The 20,375-nt window shown below is 33.2% G+C and overlaps 1 protein-coding gene across 9 annotated transcripts in view; it reads left to right on the forward strand.

Annotated features, from left to right (window-relative positions):
* MLIP (muscular LMNA interacting protein) overlaps window positions 1-20,375 on the forward strand; it is an 868,816-nt gene that overhangs the window by 490,360 nt on the left and 358,081 nt on the right. For all 9 annotated transcript variants that reach the window (XR_008402011.1, XR_008402012.1, XM_053710391.1 and 6 more), the window contains one exon: window positions 77-454. Coding sequence is in view for 7 of the 9 variants with exons in the window: in XM_053710391.1 (XP_053566366.1) it covers window positions 77-454 (378 nt within the window). In the remaining 2 variants the exon portion in view is untranslated. The remainder of the gene's footprint in view (window positions 1-76; window positions 455-20,375) is intronic.

The raw sequence follows: 20,375 nt of genomic DNA on the forward strand, positions 1-20,375 counted from the left end.
ATAATAATGTAAATATTATTGACATCCATTTTTTATAGTAGAAATCTGTCTTAATATGCAATCACTTTCTCAACAGCCTAATTATGAAAATGTGTCAGAAAAAAGCATCAGCATGGAAGATGAAAGTCCTTCCATTTGTCACAAACGAAGCAATGAACAGATTTTCCTAGGAAGAGGATTACACTCAAATACGTTGTATGATATGAAGCAGAATGACCTTTTCATTGCAGAGTTTGTCCTTGTTGAGGATTTTGAGGAAGATGAAGAAATAACGAAGAAAAACAATGAAACAATGTCTTGTGAAGAAGGATATGAATCTAGTGGAACACAAGTGTCAGCTACACCGGAGCCGGCAGCATGCATATCAGAAGTGCTTGTTAATGAGTTATATGTCCTTGAAGAACAACATGAAAACATTCTACATAATATTGATTGCAAAGAAAAAGAACTGCAGGTAATCTACTTTATCCGTAAAATAACAAATGCATTAAATAATATGTGTTTTGAACTGACATATGCCTGGAAGATCATATAACTATGATCTATGTATATTTTAGAAGTCCATGTAATAGAATGGAGCTAGCTTTTAATTGATGCTTAAAGTATAAATGTATGTGTATATATATATATATATATATATATATATATATATATATATATTTTGTATATATAAAAAAATATATATAAATATATAAAACGAATACAGAATAGTACTACAGATGAATAGTTGGGGAAACTCCCCATTAATATTCATTTTATAAGATTGGAATGAAACAAATTTTTCTCTGTATATATATATATATATATATATATATATATATATATATATATATATATAGAGAGAGAGAGAGAGTGAGAGAGAGAGATAGAGAGATATATAGATATATAGATATATAGATATTTAGATATATAGATATATAGATATAGAGAGATATAGATATATATATATATATATAGAGAGAGAGAGAGAGAGAGAGAGAGAGAGAGAGAGAGAGAGAGAGAGAGAGAGAGAGAGAGAGAGAGAGAGAGAGAGAGAGAGAGAGAGAGAGAGAGAGAGAGAGAGAGAGAAAATAACTCATTGTGTAAACCATTTACAAATCTAGACAAGTCAGAAGACTTGCTTTTACCCCAGAAACTCTCTGATTACACTGTTTCCAATGCTGCAAAAAATTCTGGGTGAGATATGCAAATGAGGTACACAATGTTTACACAATGAGTTATTTTCTCATTTGCATATCTCACCCAGAATCCTTTGCTGCATTGGAAACAGTGTAAACAACTTTATCAAGCAGTGATTCAACCTACTCCCAGCTGATAAGTGGCAATAACCATGAAACAGCTGTCCTGGGATTGGTCTGAATCACTGTACTACCCCTAGCTAAGCTTAGAAGCTGTGTAATGCGGTGATGCTATGGCGTAAAGGGAAGTCTGCCTTAAAAAGCAGACTAGAAGTAAAAAAGTGAGTCATTGTGAACCTCATTTGCCTATCTCACCCAGAATCCTTTGCTGCATTAGAAACAGTGTAATCAGAGAGTTTATGGGGTAAAAGCAAGTCTTCTGACTTGTCTAGATTTGTAAATGGTTTACACAATGAGTTATTTTCTCTACATTTTGGATTTAGTGGAGGATTTTAAACTCACTTTTCGCCTCCCAATATTTTAAATTGCTCTTATATATATATATATATATATATATATATATATATATATATATATATATATATATATATATATATATATATATATTTATATATATGTGTAGATTCAAATTAGCAGCAGGGAACCAGCACTCCATAAACTCCAACCGCCGGGGTGCACTTCTAAAAGTCTAAACACTCAGAAATAGCAGGGAAGGCACTCTCCGTTTACAACCACCTTTATTTTGGTTGACCAAAATAAAGGTGGTTGTAAACGGTGAGTGCCTTCCTTCCCTGCTATTTCTGAGTATATATATATATATATATATATATATATATATATATATATATATATATATATATATATATATATACTGAAAAACGATTCACATTAAAAAAAAGCTGATGTGCTGGAGCATATGGTAATACATGAATTCATCAATGGATTAGTGTATACAATAACTGAATACAAAAACTCCCCAATGTTTACAAAGTTTACAAAATGTGAAGCATCAACCTTTTATAGGATCTGCTTATTGACCTGCAGCAAACCTAGAACATTGTTTACTATAACAAAACATGAGTAAAATACCTATTTGCATTCAATGCTTAGTTTAAAATGAAAATATATTTAATAAGATGGATCAAAACACTTGTCAGCATTCTCAGTGTGATAGATTTAGACATAACTGTTTTAATTCATTTAATTCCTTTTTGGCAGAATATACTTTGTTTTTCTGGTTTAACATCTTGTGGGTTTATTAAGTATCACTTTGTGTTGCCCTCTTGTGTAGTGTTACAAAATACGCTGATCAAGCGTCAGTTGTGAGAGAGAAAAAGAGAGAGATAATTTTATCATCATAACCCATGCATTATTGTCCCATTGTTTAAATGAGAAACAGCAAAGAATAATTGTGGTATGAATTATTGTTTAATAATTATCGATTCAGTGTGAATTTGGGGAAAGAAGACTCCTAGACACTTGTTAGCATTAAAAAGATTTAAGAGTTTTTAGAACTGTGCCAATAAAATAGCATGTCTTAGAAAACTTCTAATTTTTCCAATTTACAATAGTAAAATCTTTCTAACAGTAGAATTGTTTCTACTAAATTCTGCTATTCTGTTATGGTAGAAATTAGTGGGGAACTCCAATTTTTGGGTTTGCAGCTAGCTCCCAGTAGTGCATTGCTGCTCCTGCTCTTGATATATGGATAGGAAGTGGAAGCTTAAAAATGCTTGATGATGAAATGCGAGTGTCTTTATCTAAAATTTCACCAAATATTCAGAAATTGTGTTCATCCCATCAACCTCATACATCCAATTAAAATAGTAGGTAGCTATTGGTGTTATTAATTTTTTTTTAATTCTTGCACATACTTACTGTTACTTGTAAATACATTTAGTTATTATATAATTTATGTAAGTGTCCGTATATCTTAAAACAAGTTAGTTTAACCTCCTTTTTGCTAGTACAACTGAATTACTGTGTCGCGAAATTATCTAGGTCTAAAAAGTGTGTCGCCAACATGAAAAGTTTGGAAAGCTCTGCCTTAAGGGGTTAACGCCAGGTATATATTTACTCACTCAAAATTCTGTATTGTCTAAGAGGGCAGATAGAGGGGAATATCTGGAGGAAATATTACTATATTTGTTACATAGTAGTAACTAGTTGTACCATGTTTTGTTTGTAATATATGTTATATTTGATATTCGCTTCTGGATGCCAACAAAGCCCTCCTAAATTTGGTCTGCTATAGTGGTGTGTTTCTAATTGAACCCATCTCTTAGTATTATCTTTGCCATACAAATAATTGATACAAATATTATTATTATTAATAATAATAATAATAATAATAATAATAATAATAATAATAATAATAATAATTTTAATAATAGTGTGCACCAATTCTACTTCAGATACCTACCGTGAAATCTAAGTACCAAAATGGTGGCACCCATAATTAGAGGAAGCTGCATGAAATGTTTCTAGTGTTTAGTGCTTGTTTCAAGCAAGTTATAGATTACATGTATAGTAACAGATAGGTTTTTGGTTCTATAATGGTTCTATAATGGTAAATGGTTCTATAGATATATAATATCTGAAGTAAGTTAATTTATATAATGCAAAATCCTGTCTTTTCTTTGCTCTTTACAAAGTATCAATTTTACTAAATATAGAACAGTGCCAGTATGCTTGGATGGGTATAAAAGAAATAATGCTAAAGATAATCCACAAACATAAATCTATTAAAAACAATAACTTTAGATTCTTAGGGCTTCATTTATCTAATGTCAAGTGGACATGATCCGCTATAACAAATCGCTGCAGGCGGTTCAGGGGTGTGCTACCAAATATTAAATTGAGGGTGCCAATAATTTTGTCCAGTCCATTTTTGGAGTTTTGCGTGGAATGTGTCAGATTTGGCATTTTTTTCTCCACTTTTTTATGTCATACCAATACGAACAAAAGAAATAAGCATGAGAATGCCTAAACATTTGTAATTGCAACAATGTTCTGGACGAAGTGGTGCATTATATGACAGAAATGCAGGGGTGCCAATATTTTTGGCCATAAATATGTGCATTGAAGCCCTTTGCAGTTAAGTAGATGAAAACATGTAAAAGCATATTTATGCAATATTCATATTTAATAAAGTATTATAGTCTGTATTTACTGTAAATATTTCCTATTACAATGTTTTTCACATAGCAGAATATGGTCTATGTATTTTTAAACTGATATTCCTATTATATATATTTATATATATATATATATATATATATATATATATATATATATATATATATATATATATATATACAGTATATGTATCTCAATACCGATATATAATCATGTATATATTGTACCAAAACACCATCAGATATATGTAGAAATATGTATTTATGAATAAATAGAACATATTCTGCTATGTGAAGAACATTGGAATGTGAAATATTCATATTTCATGTCAGGTAAACGCACATGAGAATATGGGCTCGGGTTTGCGTGTGAGTTGGGTGTTTGTTTCCCCCCACTCTTTTGATATATGTGTACTATCTCTATCTATATTTCTATCTGTCTATTTAGTTGGCTTTAGCTTACATGGAGGACCCTTATTTTGGTCAGCCTTTTGACTGCCAGGTTACTGACACACAACTGATCTGTCAGGTCTTCTCTATTTCAATTATTAGGCTATTTAAAGGGACATGAAACCCCACATTTTTCTTTCATGACTCAGATAGAGCATACATTTTTAAACGACTTTTCAATGTACTTCTATTATCAATTTTGCTTCACTGTCATTGCATCCTTTCTTGAAGAAACAGCAATGCACTACTGGGAGCTAGCTGAACAGATCGGTAAGCCACAAGAGGCATACATGTGCAGTCACCTATCAACAGCTAGCTCTCAGCTCCTGAGCCTACCTACATATGCTTTTCAATGAAAGATACCAAGGGAACAAAGCAAATTAGATAAAATAAGTATATTGGAAAGTTGTTTAAAACGGTATGCTCTATCTGAATCATGAAAGATAAATCTTGGGTTTAATGTCCCTTTAAGGAATTGCCACTTGTTGCTCTTGGCTTTGACATTGAGGTCCACTCTTTCATAGCCTCTGCCTGTATTTATTCCAGTATGTAAAATCTGGATTTTGACTGACTTGTCTAACTTGTCTGACGACTCTTTTGTCTCCTGATTTGGCTTCTTATTCACACTGTTGCTAACTTTTGCCTGTCCTAGACTCTTTTCGCATTCTGTTTTGTTTCCTCCTTTGCTGCCTGCCAGTTACTGAGCTCAGCTTGTTCCCAACCTTGTAATTTGTACTCTATTTGGATTTTGTGTCTGTTTTTCCCTTCCCTTGCCAATAATGCCTGTTTTACAATGGTTAACTCCCCTACCACATGCCTAACCTGCAAATATCCATTCTATTTGGATACCTATCAAGGCAAGATAACCTTCTCGTTGTCAAGTTTAGTCATGGTTGTGTTTATACTATTGTAATGCTACTATACTATTGTATTCCTATTTGATATGTATATGTTTTGTCTTGTTTTTCATACTTTATAAAGAAAAGAAAATGTAAGCTTTTTTAGGTTTGTTCACATTAAAAGTACCAGGAAGAAAACAAAACAGTATGTTTCATTTGTTAACAGACTAAGCATCAATGGTCCCATTATAGTTCATTAGAGTTTACTAAAATTTAATTTGTATGTTTTTTTGGCTTCCTTTTCTATGGTATTTGAGTCCATCACATGCACAGCTGTTTGAATTAGTAAAGCTGTCCAAGTTATTTATGAGATGAATTTAAACATCTGTTTTTCTTGTATTCAGATTGAGTAATTATCTCAGCAATCATAAGAAACAGACACTAGCATTTTGTGGGTTTTTGTACACCTACACAAAAACAAAATGTAAATAATCAATGTGAAAGGAAAATATAACTGATGATATATATATATATATATATATATATATATATATATATATATATATATATATATATATATATATATATATATATATATATATATATTAAGCATATGATATATTAAGCATGATATTATTTATTATTATTATTATCAGTTATTTGTAGAGTGCCAACAGATTCTGCAGTGCTATAAAAAAATGCGGAGTACAACAAAACATTTATAGGGATCAGACGGGTAGAGGGCCCTGCCAAGAGTCTCACTGTTGTAGTCAGCTCTTAAGAAAGTGATCTACAAGCAGCTGGACTCTTAGGCTTACATGCTAAGGGGGTTCAGGGGATAGCAATGGAGGAGAGGAACTGGTATAAAGAAAGGTTAGTGTAGGTTGTATGCATCCATGAACAGTAGAGTCTTTAGGGAGCACTTGAAGGTTTCAGAACTAGGGCAGAGTCTTGTGGAGCAAGGCAGAGAGTCCCACAAGATGGGAACCAGTCTGGAGAAGTCCTGTAAATGTGGGAGTGTGAGGAGGTAACAAGAAAGGAGGAGAGTAGGAGGTCATGAGCAGAGCGAAGGGGACAGGAGGGAGAGTATCTAGAGAATAGGTCTGAGATATAGAGGGGAGGAGTGCAGTTGAGGGCTTTGTATGTGAGAGTGAGAATTGTGTGTTTCGTCCTAGAGACAAGAGGAAGCCAGTGAAGGGATTGGCAGACAGGTGCAGCAGATGAAAAGTGACATGTAAGGAAGATGAGCCTGGCAGAGGCATTCATTATAGATTGTAAAGGAGCTAGGTGGCAGCTGGGGAGACCAGAGAGGACAGAGTTGCAGTAATCAAGGCAGGAAAGGATGAGAGAGTGGATTGAAATCTTAACTGTGTCTTGTGTAAGTAAATGTCTAATTTTAGAGATGTTTTTTTATGGTAGAAACAGCAATCTTTAGCCAAGGACTAAATATGAGGTGTGAAAGAAAGATCTGAGTCAAATGTGACCCCAAGACATAGGGCATGCGGGGTAGGGGTAATGATGGAGTTCTCAACAGTTATAGAAAGATTGGGGGTGGAGATTTTGGAAGAAGGGGGGAAAATAAGGAGCTCAGTTTTGGAGAGATTTAGCTTGAGGTAGTGAGAGGACATCCAGAAAGAGATGTGATAAAGACAGTTAGTGACACGGGTTAGCAAGAAAGGAGATAGGTCTGGTGCAGAGAAGTAGATTTGGGTGTCGTCGGTATACAAATGATGTCGTGTAGATTGAGAAGAAGGGGACCTAGGACAGAGCCTTGCGGTACCCCGATAGAAAGTGGTGATGGGGCAGAGGAGGCCCCAGAGAAGGCTACAATAAAGGTATGGTTTAACAGATAACTGTTCATGATAACTGATTAATGTATATATAAAACATAATCAATGATTATCAGTTTACAATGTATGATGTTAACACATTCATATCATGTTTTAGTAATGTTTAAATTATCCAAAATAATTAACTACTATCAACAATTGAAATAATGATTGAACATTTAGGGTAAGATTACGAGTGGATCGCTATTTAATGCTCCTGCTCAAGTGTTGACTGCACTAGAAGAAAGCTTTTTGTGCTTGCCGTTTTGCACTCGTATCATGAGTTAAAAATAAACTATTTTTGACTCAATGAGTGCCAAAAGCCGAACTTAGAATATAGCATGCGTGTTCACGTATTCCCCCATAGAAGTCAATCGAGCAAAAAACTTGCGTGCAAACCCAATCGCATATTGACATGAAAATCTGAATTTTTTTACACTGCAAATAATTCCTGTTAAAGGGACATGCAAGTCCAAAATAAACTTTCATGATTCAAATAGGGCATGCAATTAAAAAAAAAAAAAACATTCTAATTTAAATTTATCACCATTTTTGCTTTGTTCTTATGGTACTCTTAGTTGAAAGCTTAACCTAGGTAGGCTCATAGGCTAATTTCTTAGATCTCTAATCTGAATGCATTTTGACAGTTTTTCACCACTAGAGGGCATTAGTTCATGTGTTTCATATAGATAACATTGAGCTCACAAACGTGAAGTTACCTAAGAGTCAGCACTGATTGGCTAAAATGCAAGTCTGTCAAAAGAGCTGAAATAAGGGGGCAGTTTGCAGAGGCTTATATACAAGGTAATTACAGAGTTAAAACATGTATTCTTATAACTGTGTTGGTTATGCAAAACCGGGGGAATAGTCACCAAAACGGTCACAGCACCTTGATGTAAAATTATCTTTTTATTGATGACAGAGTAAAAACAATCTGACATTTTGGGGTCCCCCCTTAATCATACATGTTTCACATATGTTACAAACAGACCTATAAAGGCACATTGGTGCCACTTTCAAAATTAGTGGATCTCTACTGCCATCTATTGTGCTTAATGAGCAACAGCAGTTACCACATTATGTTATATGTTTATTCATTATTTTTATTACAAAGATGCCAAGTGCCTCAATATTACTAAGGTACATCACTGATTAAAAACATTGTATAATTTCTGTATTCACGGACATTCTGGCTAGATAGTATGTATATAAACAATATCATACCCAATGTTCATATTGTCTATGAGAACACTGACAGGTCATAATCTTAATTGGGGTCAGACAGAGCCTCTGGTTGTCACCCATTTGCACTTACTGCTGTACTATACATTGGATATACAAAACTGGGGTATAGGTAATAAAGGGATTATCTATCTTTTTAAACAACAACAATTCTGGTGTTGACTGTCCCTTTAAGACCATATTTTTGGGCAGCTTAATATACAAAAATGAACTTTAATATCACTCAATTACCACCAAATGTTCTACAATACAATAAAGCAACAGCGCAATTCTACACACAAAAATTCAGACCTTTAGGGGAAACACACTCAAAATTATAGACATTCAACTATTTTTCCCAATTCTATGTCTCATGTAATCTGCTGAATGTGAAAAACACCTAATGAACCAAAAATTCCTAAGCATCAAACCAATTACCTTTACATTTGGCACATAATATGTTTATCAGTGCCCAAGCTTATGCTAGAATTACATGAGCTTTTGATTCAAACACTGTAAATAAATTCCATTAAGTGCAATTTGTGGACTGGTTAATGTTGCCTAAAGGGACATAAAACCTATGATTCAGATAGAACATACAGTTTTAAACAGCTTTCCAATGAAATTCTATTATCAAATTTTCTTGTTATCCTTTGTTGAAAAGCAGGAAGTATGCTCAGGAGTGTGCACGTGCCTGGCATATTATATGGCAGCAGTTTTGCAATGTTATATATTAGCAAGAGCACTAGATGTCAACACTTTTCCCTGTCATGTAGTGATCCAGACATGTGCACGCTACCTGTCTAGATATATCTTCAACAAAGAATAACATGAGAATGAAGCAAATATGATAATAGAAGTAAATTGGAAACTTTTTAAAACATTATATTCTCTATCTTTATCATTAAAGAAAAATGTGGGGTTTCATGTCCCTTTAACGCAAAGTTTTGAGACAATTAATTGATGTTTAGGCATTTTTTGGCTCATTAAGTGCATTTTCAAACTAAGTAGATTACATTAAACATTTTAGAATTGGCAAAAATTTTCAGGGAAAGTCAATTCAAAATGAAACTTTCATGATTCAGGTAGAGCACATATGTTTAAACATCTTTCTATCTCCCTTCCATTATCTAAATGTGCACAATCTTTTTATAGCCACACTTTCAGAAGCACAAGCTCCTACTGAGCATGTGCAAGACTCACAGACTATAGGTATATGCATTTTGTGATTGGCTGATGGATGTCACATGATGCACTAGGAAGGAAAAAGTAACTAACTTTTACATTTGTCAGAAAAAAAATGTACTACTCCGTAGAAATTCAAACAGTTCTGCATTTATTATGCATTTATTGATTATGCTATGTTACTGTGTTTAGTGGTCCTTTAAATGTTTATAATTCTGAGTGTGTTTCACCTAAAGGTTTGACATGTTTTTGTAGATGTGTGTTGTAGGAATTTTGTACTGTGGAAAATGTTGTACTTTTAGGAACATTAAACAGCCCACAAAAGTGCGTAACGCAATGCATTTGCAGTGTGGGAATTCAAAACTCATTTAACCTATATAAAAGGCTTGGGCAGTCATATATTAAGGGCAAGATTTATCAAGCTCCGAAAAAATGCGCAAAAAAAGTCGCGGAAATTTTCGTAGCTATTCGCAATTTCCGAAATCCAATTATTCGCCAATATTTATTAATATTGTTGAGACAAATTTCGTGCAAAAGTTTTTTGCGATGACAAGCGAATGACTACTATAGTTTCTTGGAGAATCCGATGATTTTCACTTTATTTATCACTCGGAAGTAATTATCATGACTTTTACTTCCGGGAATAGTTTCATTGTTATTATTGTTATTGTCCTATTAAAATAAAAGAAATTAAACACGTGATTGTTTATTCTTGTTATTTCTTATTTATGATTAAAGTTCTTTTTATTCTGCCCCTTTTTTGGCGCTTCTGCACACTGTAAAGTTGCCCTCATTTGGTCGCTAAAACTATATTCTTTTCATTGTTCTTTTTCATAATATATATTTTTATTTATTTTTTTGGTGCAATATATTTACAGAGATTTATATATATATATCGTATTTATTAATATATCAATATTTTTCTACTCCAATTTTTTTTTTTATTTGTATATTTATAATTTTTAATCCAAAAAATAATTGATATATTTGTTTATATATTAAATTATTTATTTATTTATTATGTCTGCTGCTGGCCTACAGGAAAACGCATCAACTGCCAGCAAAACAAAAGGTGGTCGAAATATACATTTTAGCCTATCTCAAAACAATGTTCTTGTAGACAAAATTTTAAATCACTATGATGTCCTGCTAGGCTGTAGAAGCAGGCAGACACCTATGGCACGTAAAAGGCAGATATGGCAAGATATAAGCCAGGAGGTATCTGCACAGGGTATAAACCCCAAAAATGTCAATAATTGTAAAAAACGTTTTTCGGATATAAAAAGAATAATTAAAATGAAATTATGCAAAGAAAAACGTTCAGCAAGAGGTACAGGAGGTGGTCCAGGATATACTGCTGATCTAATGGAGTATGAGAAGAAAGTTCTTAATTTGATGGGGCCTGAGGTTGTGGAGGGAATTGAAGTGCAAGGAGACACAGACGATTATGCAGGTAAACTATTATTATTATTATATTTATATTGCTAATGAAGTATTTAAATCCTAATTGAAATTGATAAATGTTTTCATTCTCCTCACTCATTACTGGTGATTGATTTCAAATACAATTTTTTTCCTTATATTAATATTTAATTTTGTTTTCTTTGAAACTTTTGTTGAAAAGCACATTTGATGTTCAATCTGTTTTTCACTTTTTGTTTGTAATGGAAGTAACTTAAATAATGCAGTAATATATTTCCAATTTTGTGCACCCTTTTTTTTTTTAGGATCCCCACCTACACAATCAGATGCTCATGCATTAACAGAGATTGCCGCTTGCAGCAGCGTCCTGCAAGAAGTTGGTAGGTATTTGTGCCTATATTGTCCCTCAAGAGTGTGCTATATGTATTTTGCCTTTATAATTTTTTTAATTTTTTTTTATTTATTTTTTAAAGAAGAGAATCATAATGAACAGAATATTGAAGGAGAGGAAACTTTGCTCCTTTTTGAAGGTAAAGCAACATTTTTTTTGTGTGCAAATCATATTAAAACATTATAAGACTTTTTTTTTGTAGATTCAGATACAGCATGAAATTATAAGCAACTTACAATTTCACTACATTTTTCATATTTTATTAATTATATTGCTATCTATATTTTATAAGATGGAATGTAAATCTTAGCATCCATCCCATTTTAGGATCAGCACCATGGTTAGTGCTTGTTTATTGGAACCACTGACCATGGTGCTGAAACTAAAATATGATGGATGCTTTAAGAATTGCATTCCAGCTTATAACATACAGATAGCAATAGAATTAACAAAAGCTGACAATTGTATTGAAATTGTAATTTGCTTATATCCAGCAATTACAAAATTTGAATGTAATTGTTGTGGAATATTATACTTTAAAGATGCTGATACATGTGTATTCTGCCCTTTTAAAATCTCATCAATATTAAATTTAATTTTCATATTTTCATTTAAAGATGATAGTAATCTATAATAGGTGGCATTGTAAAAATGAAATTATTGTTTATCTTTATTATAGATGATTCAGAAAATGTTGAATACGTTCTGAATTTACAACCAATACAGGAGACATCTCCTGTACATTCCTCAAGTACAAATGTAGAAGTACCAGAAGAAGAAATTGGAGATGTACACGAAGATATCCAACAAGAAGCACAAGCACCAACTGAAGAGGCAATATCAGTAAATTTGGTTAACATTCTGCAATTAGCCACAAATTTTCAGAATGAACAAAGGGCTTTTTTTCAACAGATGAGTGACCTGCAAAGTGAACGCTTGGAAATTGACAGGCAGAGTTTACTTGCACGTCAAGAGACAAATAGGTTGCTTGCATTACTAGTGAATATTTTACAAACAAGAATTGAGAATCATTGATTTTTTTTTGGGTGGGTTTTCTTAAAATGTTTTTTTTGTTTTTTAAACAGTTAATGTATAAATTTTGGTTATGATTTATAACATATCATATGTTAAATTAAAAACTATTAATGCCGTTTGAATGTATTTCTCTATTATTAATCTTTACCTTTTTTAAAAAATAACAGACACAGATATTATAATATATTAATTTTTAATAGAAACTAAACCAAAAATGCAAATATAATTGAAATATAGAAAGTTAAATTTTCAGGGTTTTTTTTTTTTTCTTTTTTTTTTAATACATTTGATCCGTTATGGCTCTTCTAAAATTTTGGATGCTTCTTGTTATGCTATGCATCATTACTTCTAACCGATCAAATTCGGCAATTATGGTCTCTCTTGAGATGAGTCCAAGATCTTCTTCCACAACCTCTTTTAAAGATAAAAAAAATTATTAAAAAAATTGTTAGTAAGATTTAACATTCATTTTGTCCAATTTTTATAAACTGAAGTTTATAATATATATTAATGTGACAATCAACATTACATGCTTCATATAGAACTGAGAATCGGAATACACTTTATAATTTACTCCAATTATCTAAGTTTGTATATTGACAATATCAGTAAATTAGAAAGATGTTTCAAATTTTAGGCTGTATCCAAATGCGTTTTGTATAAAGAACATTTCCACGAACATCCTACAATGTATAAATATTTGTTAATAAATATATATATATATATATGTATGTATAAATTTTTTAATATATATATATATATATTTATAAAAACAAAATAATAATTATGGCTAAAAACAAATGTAAATAATTTGTACTTACGTGTACCAATGTTTCTTGTGGAAGTAGAATCTTCGACTTCAACATCATCTAGGAATAAAACAAATTAATGAAACGGATTACCATATTCAAATAAAGATGCTTATAGAAAAGCAAAATCATTATATTACAAATACCAAAACCAACCTTCAAAACACACAGAATCGGAGTCCGAAGAATGTTCTACTGTTATTTTTGGTCTTTGGATAGGTAGAACAAAATCTGGCTCTTCCGTTCTAATTTCTACTGCTGCTTCTATAACCAAAAAAAAATATATCTATATAATATAGGCATTTTCTGTTTTTCAAAAGCTGTTATGCGCAGTAGAGACCTGTAATCGTTGCTAGTGCTGATCGGGTGTGAGGGTGGTGTGAGGTTGGCGTTTCCGGGTGTGAGAGAGCTGAAAATACATAGCGAGTAGAGATAGGGAGAGAGACAGCAAAAGAGAGAGGGGAGAAAGGGGAGAGAGAAATCAAGAGAGAGGGGGGAGAGAGACAGCAAAAGAGAGGGGGGAGAAAGGGGAGAGAGAAATCAAGAGAGAGGGGGGAGAGAGACAGCAAAAGAGAGTGGGGGGAGAAAGGGGAGAGAGAAATCAAGAGAGAGGGGGGATAGAGACAGAAAAAGAGAGGGGGGAGAAAGGCGAGAGAGAAATCAAGAGAGAGGGGGGATAGAGACAGCAAAAGAGAGGGGGGAGAAAGGGGAGAGAGAGAGCAGAAGAACGGGAGAGAGAGACATCAAAAGAGAGGGAGATAGAGAGAGAGCATTGTACATTAACTTTATTACCTATTTATCTTTGTTGTAATTTTAATAAATCTGTGGACATTATTTCACGGGTATTATACAAATAAAATGTAAGTGAAACACTTTTGGTTATATATGAGTAATCAATTACTGAGTGTCTAAAAAAGTGTAACAAAATTTACCATACCTTCTGTATTTTCTTCGAAAGGTTTTTCAATTACAGTAATCTGTCTATTTTCAAGTGTGACTGTGGGCATCGGTGGTGATCCGGAAGTTTCATCACTAACAACCTCCATAGTCCTCAGATATTTAGGGCATCTTTTGTTTGTTTTTTCTCTCCTGTCTGATCCAATAAACAAAAATATATATATATAAAATTAAGATTTCCTTTTGTTAAAAACAATTATATAGTGCACAATAGCGTTATTGCTAGATGACATTCTTTTTACTTGTGCCCCAAGAATGTATCCAGGCGCATAATAACAGGCATTCCATGATACCTTTTTGGGGCGCAAGCAAAAAAGAAAAAGTAATGTGCCAATCATTGCGCACTGTATAATTTTCTTTCATTTTCGAGAACACAAATTAGCAATATTTGATGAAAGTGCATTGTTTTTGGACCCTTTCTTGGGGCATAGTAACAGTATACGATACCTTTGTTGGGGCACAAGAAAAAAATGAAAAGTCATGTGGCAATCGTTATTGCGCACTATATAATTATAACTTTCAGTAGCAAGAACCATAATGTTTATAAATTTTCTTTTAAAGTTGCAACAGTTTTTTTGGAAACTTTCAAGGGGCATAATAACAGGCGTTCCACGATACCTTTTTGGGGCGCAAGCAAAAAAGAAAAAGTCATGTGCCAATCATTGCGCACTGTATAATTTTCTTTCATTTTCGAGAACACAAATTAGCAATATTTGATGAAAGTGCATTGTTTTTGGACCCTTTCTTGGGGCATAGTAACAGTATACGATACCTTTGTTGGGGCACAAGAAAAAAATGAAAAGTCATGTGGCAATCGTTATTGCGCACTATATAATTATAACTTTCAGTAGCAAGAACCATAATGTTTATAAATTTTCTTTTAAAGTTGCAACAGTTTTTTTGGAAACTTTCAAGGGGCATAATAACAGGCGTTCCACGATACCTTTTTGGGGCGCAAGCAAAAAGATAAAGTCATGTGGCACAAACGCTATTGCGTTATTGCGCACTCTATAAGTATAACTCATTTTCATTTTTTAATAATGTATATAAATATTTTTTACAAAGTTGAAACATTTTTTTTGGGATCCTTTCTTGGGGCATAATAAAAACATTTCTTGATAGTGTAAACTAAAATAACAAATTTAATCAAATATAATAGAATTTAACATATACCTTGATTCAAATATATATTTAATTCTTAGTGGACGGAAAATAATTTATCCTTATATTATACTTACATTCTCTAAGAAATCTTATAATCGATCGTTTTAATTCTTTGTCCCTTCGGCTTAGGTCCGAAAAGCGCTTAAGACAGTCGCGCTGGGTCCGTCTAAACCCAGCGACTCTGCGGACTCTACGGGTCATTTCGGACAAAATTATATTTCGCTGGTCTTGAATGACCCCATATACGCCCCCAATTCTTTTTGGGAAATATTTCCTCATGAAAGCAGTAATAATAATCAGCTCTCCAAGAGTGAATTTGGGCTTCCTGGCAAAAGGCATTTTACACTCTGATCCAAAAATAGGAAAACATGCGCTTTTATTGGCTCATGTTTTTTTTGGTTGTTTTTATAGTCTATAATTTAGACATTTTAATGTACTTTTGAAAAATTATGGATACTTAAATAAATATTTTTGCATCATTGTTATTAGTATTAATGCTGCTTATGGCTTTTAATAATAATGTTTAACTGAGGGATTTTTTTTTTTCAATTATTATGTTTATTTTATAAATATGTTTATGTAAGACAAAGCACTAAAGAGACAAGAATGCTCTTTTCCTCCATCATAAAAGGATGCTCTTCTCCTGCACTTTTTTTTTTGCCAAAAATTATTAGACATATTATTGTTGATTTTAAAGGGACAGACAAAACATGAATGTTTGTTGTTTAACAATGGTAGCTAATCCATATATAACACATTCAACAAGTTTGTACATTTGTATATAATGGACCTTTAATATAACAGTATTGGTTACACCATTATTTTAAAGGGACATCATATAAAAAAATGTTTAAACAATTGAATATGATGCAGCATAACTTTAAGATATTTGATGTTAAGATGTACTTAAAGGGACAATGTACCCAAAAAATTTCTTTTGTGATTAACATTGAGCATGAACTTTAAATCAACTTTATAATTTACTCACATTATCAAATTTTATTCTTTCTCTTGGTATCTTTATTTGAAATGCAAGAATGTAAGTTTAAATGCCGGCCCATTTTTGGGCAACAAACTGGGTTGTCCTCGCTGATTGGTGGATACATTCATCCACCAATAAAAAAGTGCTGTCATGACTACTGAAAACAAAAAAAAGCTTGGCTGACTTCTTTTTCAAATAAAGATAGCAAGAGAACAAAGAAAAAATGATAATATGAGTAAAATATAAAGTTGGTCATTTAGTTCAAGAAACAACACGTGCAACGTCTTTTTATATTTTCAATTTTTGAGTCACCAGCTCCGAATGAGCATGTGCAATAGTTCACAGCATATATGTAGATGCATTTGTGATTGGCTGATGGCTGTCACATGATACCTAAAAGAATTGTTTTTAATATTTTTTTTGGTTTATGAAAAGCACTATCTGAATCTTGAAAGTTTATTGCTTTTATGACTGTCCCTTTAATGGGTAATGATTTCCAGGCAACAATATACTGCCTTAAATAGTATATAAAGCGAACGTTAAAAATTGGATAGTAATAGCACATTCACTTAATATAGTATTTGAAACAGTATATTGTTGTCTGCAAAACATTAACCCATTAAAGGGACAGTCATAAAAGAAATAAACCTTCAAGATTCAGATAGGGGTTTTCATTTAAAAAAAAAAAAAATTATCAACAATTCAGGTTTGTTCTTTTGGTATTCTTTTCAAATTTTATTTTCTTCAAAAACTGATGATTGATAAAATGAAGGGTTAAAGGGACATTATTGTGAAAATTCAACTTTTAAGATCCATATAGGCAATCAAATATTATTCTAATTATTTGAAGATTGTAGCGGAAAACCAATTAATTTAACCATGATGCTTTTGTCCAAAAAATAACAAGATGACCAAAAAAAATATGTATTTAACGATTTTTTTTTAATGAACGATTAACAAAAAAATTAAATCGATAGGGCTTGAACTGGATTCATTCTTCTCTATTTTCTTTAAACCGCATTTGATTCCTTTAAAAAGAAAAAAAATATATATAAATTTTAAAAGGGGAAAAGCACAGACTAATTAAAAAAGGTATTGGTTAAAACTAGAATAAAATATACTAACATGAGAAATATCTAGCAACAAGGCTATTCCGAACTTCGACTCCACCAGCGGTGGAATCTCTTGAAGCATCAAGATCTTCATTGTTTTCATTATTACTGAGGACAGTGACATCCACATCTCCATCTTGCAGCGCTATGTTGTGCAAAATGCAGCACACCAAAATGATATCTGATACCTTGCACGGGTCATATTGCAGCACTCCACCGGATCTATCTAGACACCTAAATCTAGTTTTTAATAAACCATAGGTGCGCTCAATGGCTGACCGAGTGCTCCGATGAGCATCATTATATTTTTTCTGAGCGTCGGTTCTTGGATTTGTGAATGGCGTCATGAGCCAGTGCCGACAAGGATATCCACTGTCTCCTAACAAAGAAAAAGATTGTAAATAAATTAGAAAACATTTACAATAAAATAAGAAAAAGTCAAAAATAAAATGTGAAATAGACTATCAAATAAAGGAATAATATACATACTGACCTAATAGCCATCCATCAGGCATCTCTGCAGACTCAAACATCCGATAAAGTGCCGACTGTTGAAGAATATAAAAGTCATGACATGACCCAGGAAAATTTGAGCGGACACTCATTATTTTGAGCTTTGCATCACAAACCATTTGTACATTTAAGGAATGGTTATGTTTCCGATTTCTAAACTGCTCCTCTTTGTGTTGCGGAGGTCTCAATTGGATGTGTGTACAATCAATAGCGCCTAAGACATTGGGCATACCGGAAACTTTAAAAAAATTAGTCTTCAAACTTTGCCAACCTTCAGCATTAGTAGGGAAATGAATAAATAATTTTAAATGCTTCAAAATAGCTTTGAGCACATGTGTCAGATGCCTTGAAAAAGAAGGTTGACTGAGGCCCACAACTATACTACTGACAGATTGGAAAGACCCAGTAGCCAAAAAATGGATAACTGCCAATAATTTTATCATTCCTGGAAGAGCATGTGTCCTTCCTGTCTTTGGGTCGATATCAGCCTCAATTAGATGATACAAATTAATTATGGACTGTCTATTCAGTCGGAATCTTCTTTTTATTTCGTGGTCAGAAAGGGCTTCCAAACCAATTCTTAAACGAAAAATTCTTGGAACCCTTCTTCTTGTTTCTGGATCCGCATCTTGCTCTGCGACCTGTTGTGGGCGACTTCTGTTTCGAGAAACAGCAATAACCGCAAGAAAAAGGAAATTTTCCATTGCAAACAAGAACCAAAAACAACTACTTGCGCTTTTCCACTATCTCGCAACCTCAAAATTGGTGAATATAGAAAAAGTGAATATGACATGCGACAATTTTGATAAATACAAGATAATTGCGAATAAAAAAGGGCGTGTATGAAAAGGGTATACATGTAATAGAAGTATTAGGCATTTCCAGACAATTGATTCTCAAAATTCGAAACTTGCGAGTGAACATAAGTCACTTTATTCGCATATCAGAGAAATAGAGACTTTTCTGGCGCATCAACTTTAATAAATATGTCGATATAATGTTAACTTTCATTTTATGAGAATAATATGAGAATTTTCATATTCGGTGCTTGATAAATCTTGCCCTAAGCCTGTGTAAAACTTTGAGACAGGCTTTGCATTGTATACTATAAAATAGTTTTTCCCTTAATGTGTTTCCCATTTCTTTTTTTACCAGCTACAGATTATAAAATGTATGAGATTTGCTTTTTTAAGGTTTATTTGTGCATATTAGCTGATTTTGAGCTTGCTTCCATTGAGCCGTTAAAAATGGAGCCGTAAGCTACCGACAGCTAAAAGTAATTTACGGCTCCAATTTAGTACCAGGTTTCCATTCAAAAGAATAGTGTGTTGTGCGCAGTCGCTCTTTTCGGCCATACGTAAGTTTGTGCTGCAAACCGATGTCGGATTCAACGAAAAGCTCGCCATAACAAGTGCATTGCCATGGTAACCCGCCCTCTGTCTATAAGAATAACGGTTTGTGCCTGCACTCTTTACCTGTGATCACCTCTAGAGAGAAAAACACGGAAGCTAGTTGTGTTGGTAGGAGTTTGGTGGTTTGAATAGTTTTTTGAGAGTTAGTGGATAGTTGGAGATTTCTTTTTCATATATTCTTATTGTAGGCCTCATATAATATTAGGAACACACACACACACACATCCATACATTAGTTAATTAACACACAGTAGTTTACATACACAAACACACACACTTTTAAACATAGAAACTAATGGCTAGATTTAGAGTTTTGTCGGTAACGACCCGCGTAGCTAACGCCGGCTTTTTTCTGGCCGCACCTCTAAAATAACTCTGGTATTGAGAGTCCACAGAATGGCTGCGTTAGGCTCCAAAAAGGGAGCGTAGAGGCATATTTAACGCAACTGCAACTCTCGATACCAGAGTTGCTTACGGACGCGGCCAGCCTCAAAAACGTGCTCGTGCACGATTCCCCCATAGAAAACAATGGGGCTGTTTGAGCTGAAAAAAAACCTAACACCTGCAAAAAAGCCGCGTTCAGCTCCTAACGCAGCCCCATTGTTTGCTATGGGGAAACACTTCCTACGTCTGCACCTAACACCCTAACATGAACCCCAAGTCTAAACACCCCTAACCTTACACTTATTAACCCCTAATCTGCCGCCCCCGCTATCGCTGACCCCTGCATATTATTATTAACCCCTAATCTGCCGCTCCGTAAACCGCCGCTACTTAC

This window comes from Bombina bombina, chromosome 4, assembly GCF_027579735.1.
Source record: "Bombina bombina isolate aBomBom1 chromosome 4, aBomBom1.pri, whole genome shotgun sequence".
Taxonomy (NCBI): domain Eukaryota; kingdom Metazoa; phylum Chordata; class Amphibia; order Anura; family Bombinatoridae; genus Bombina; species Bombina bombina.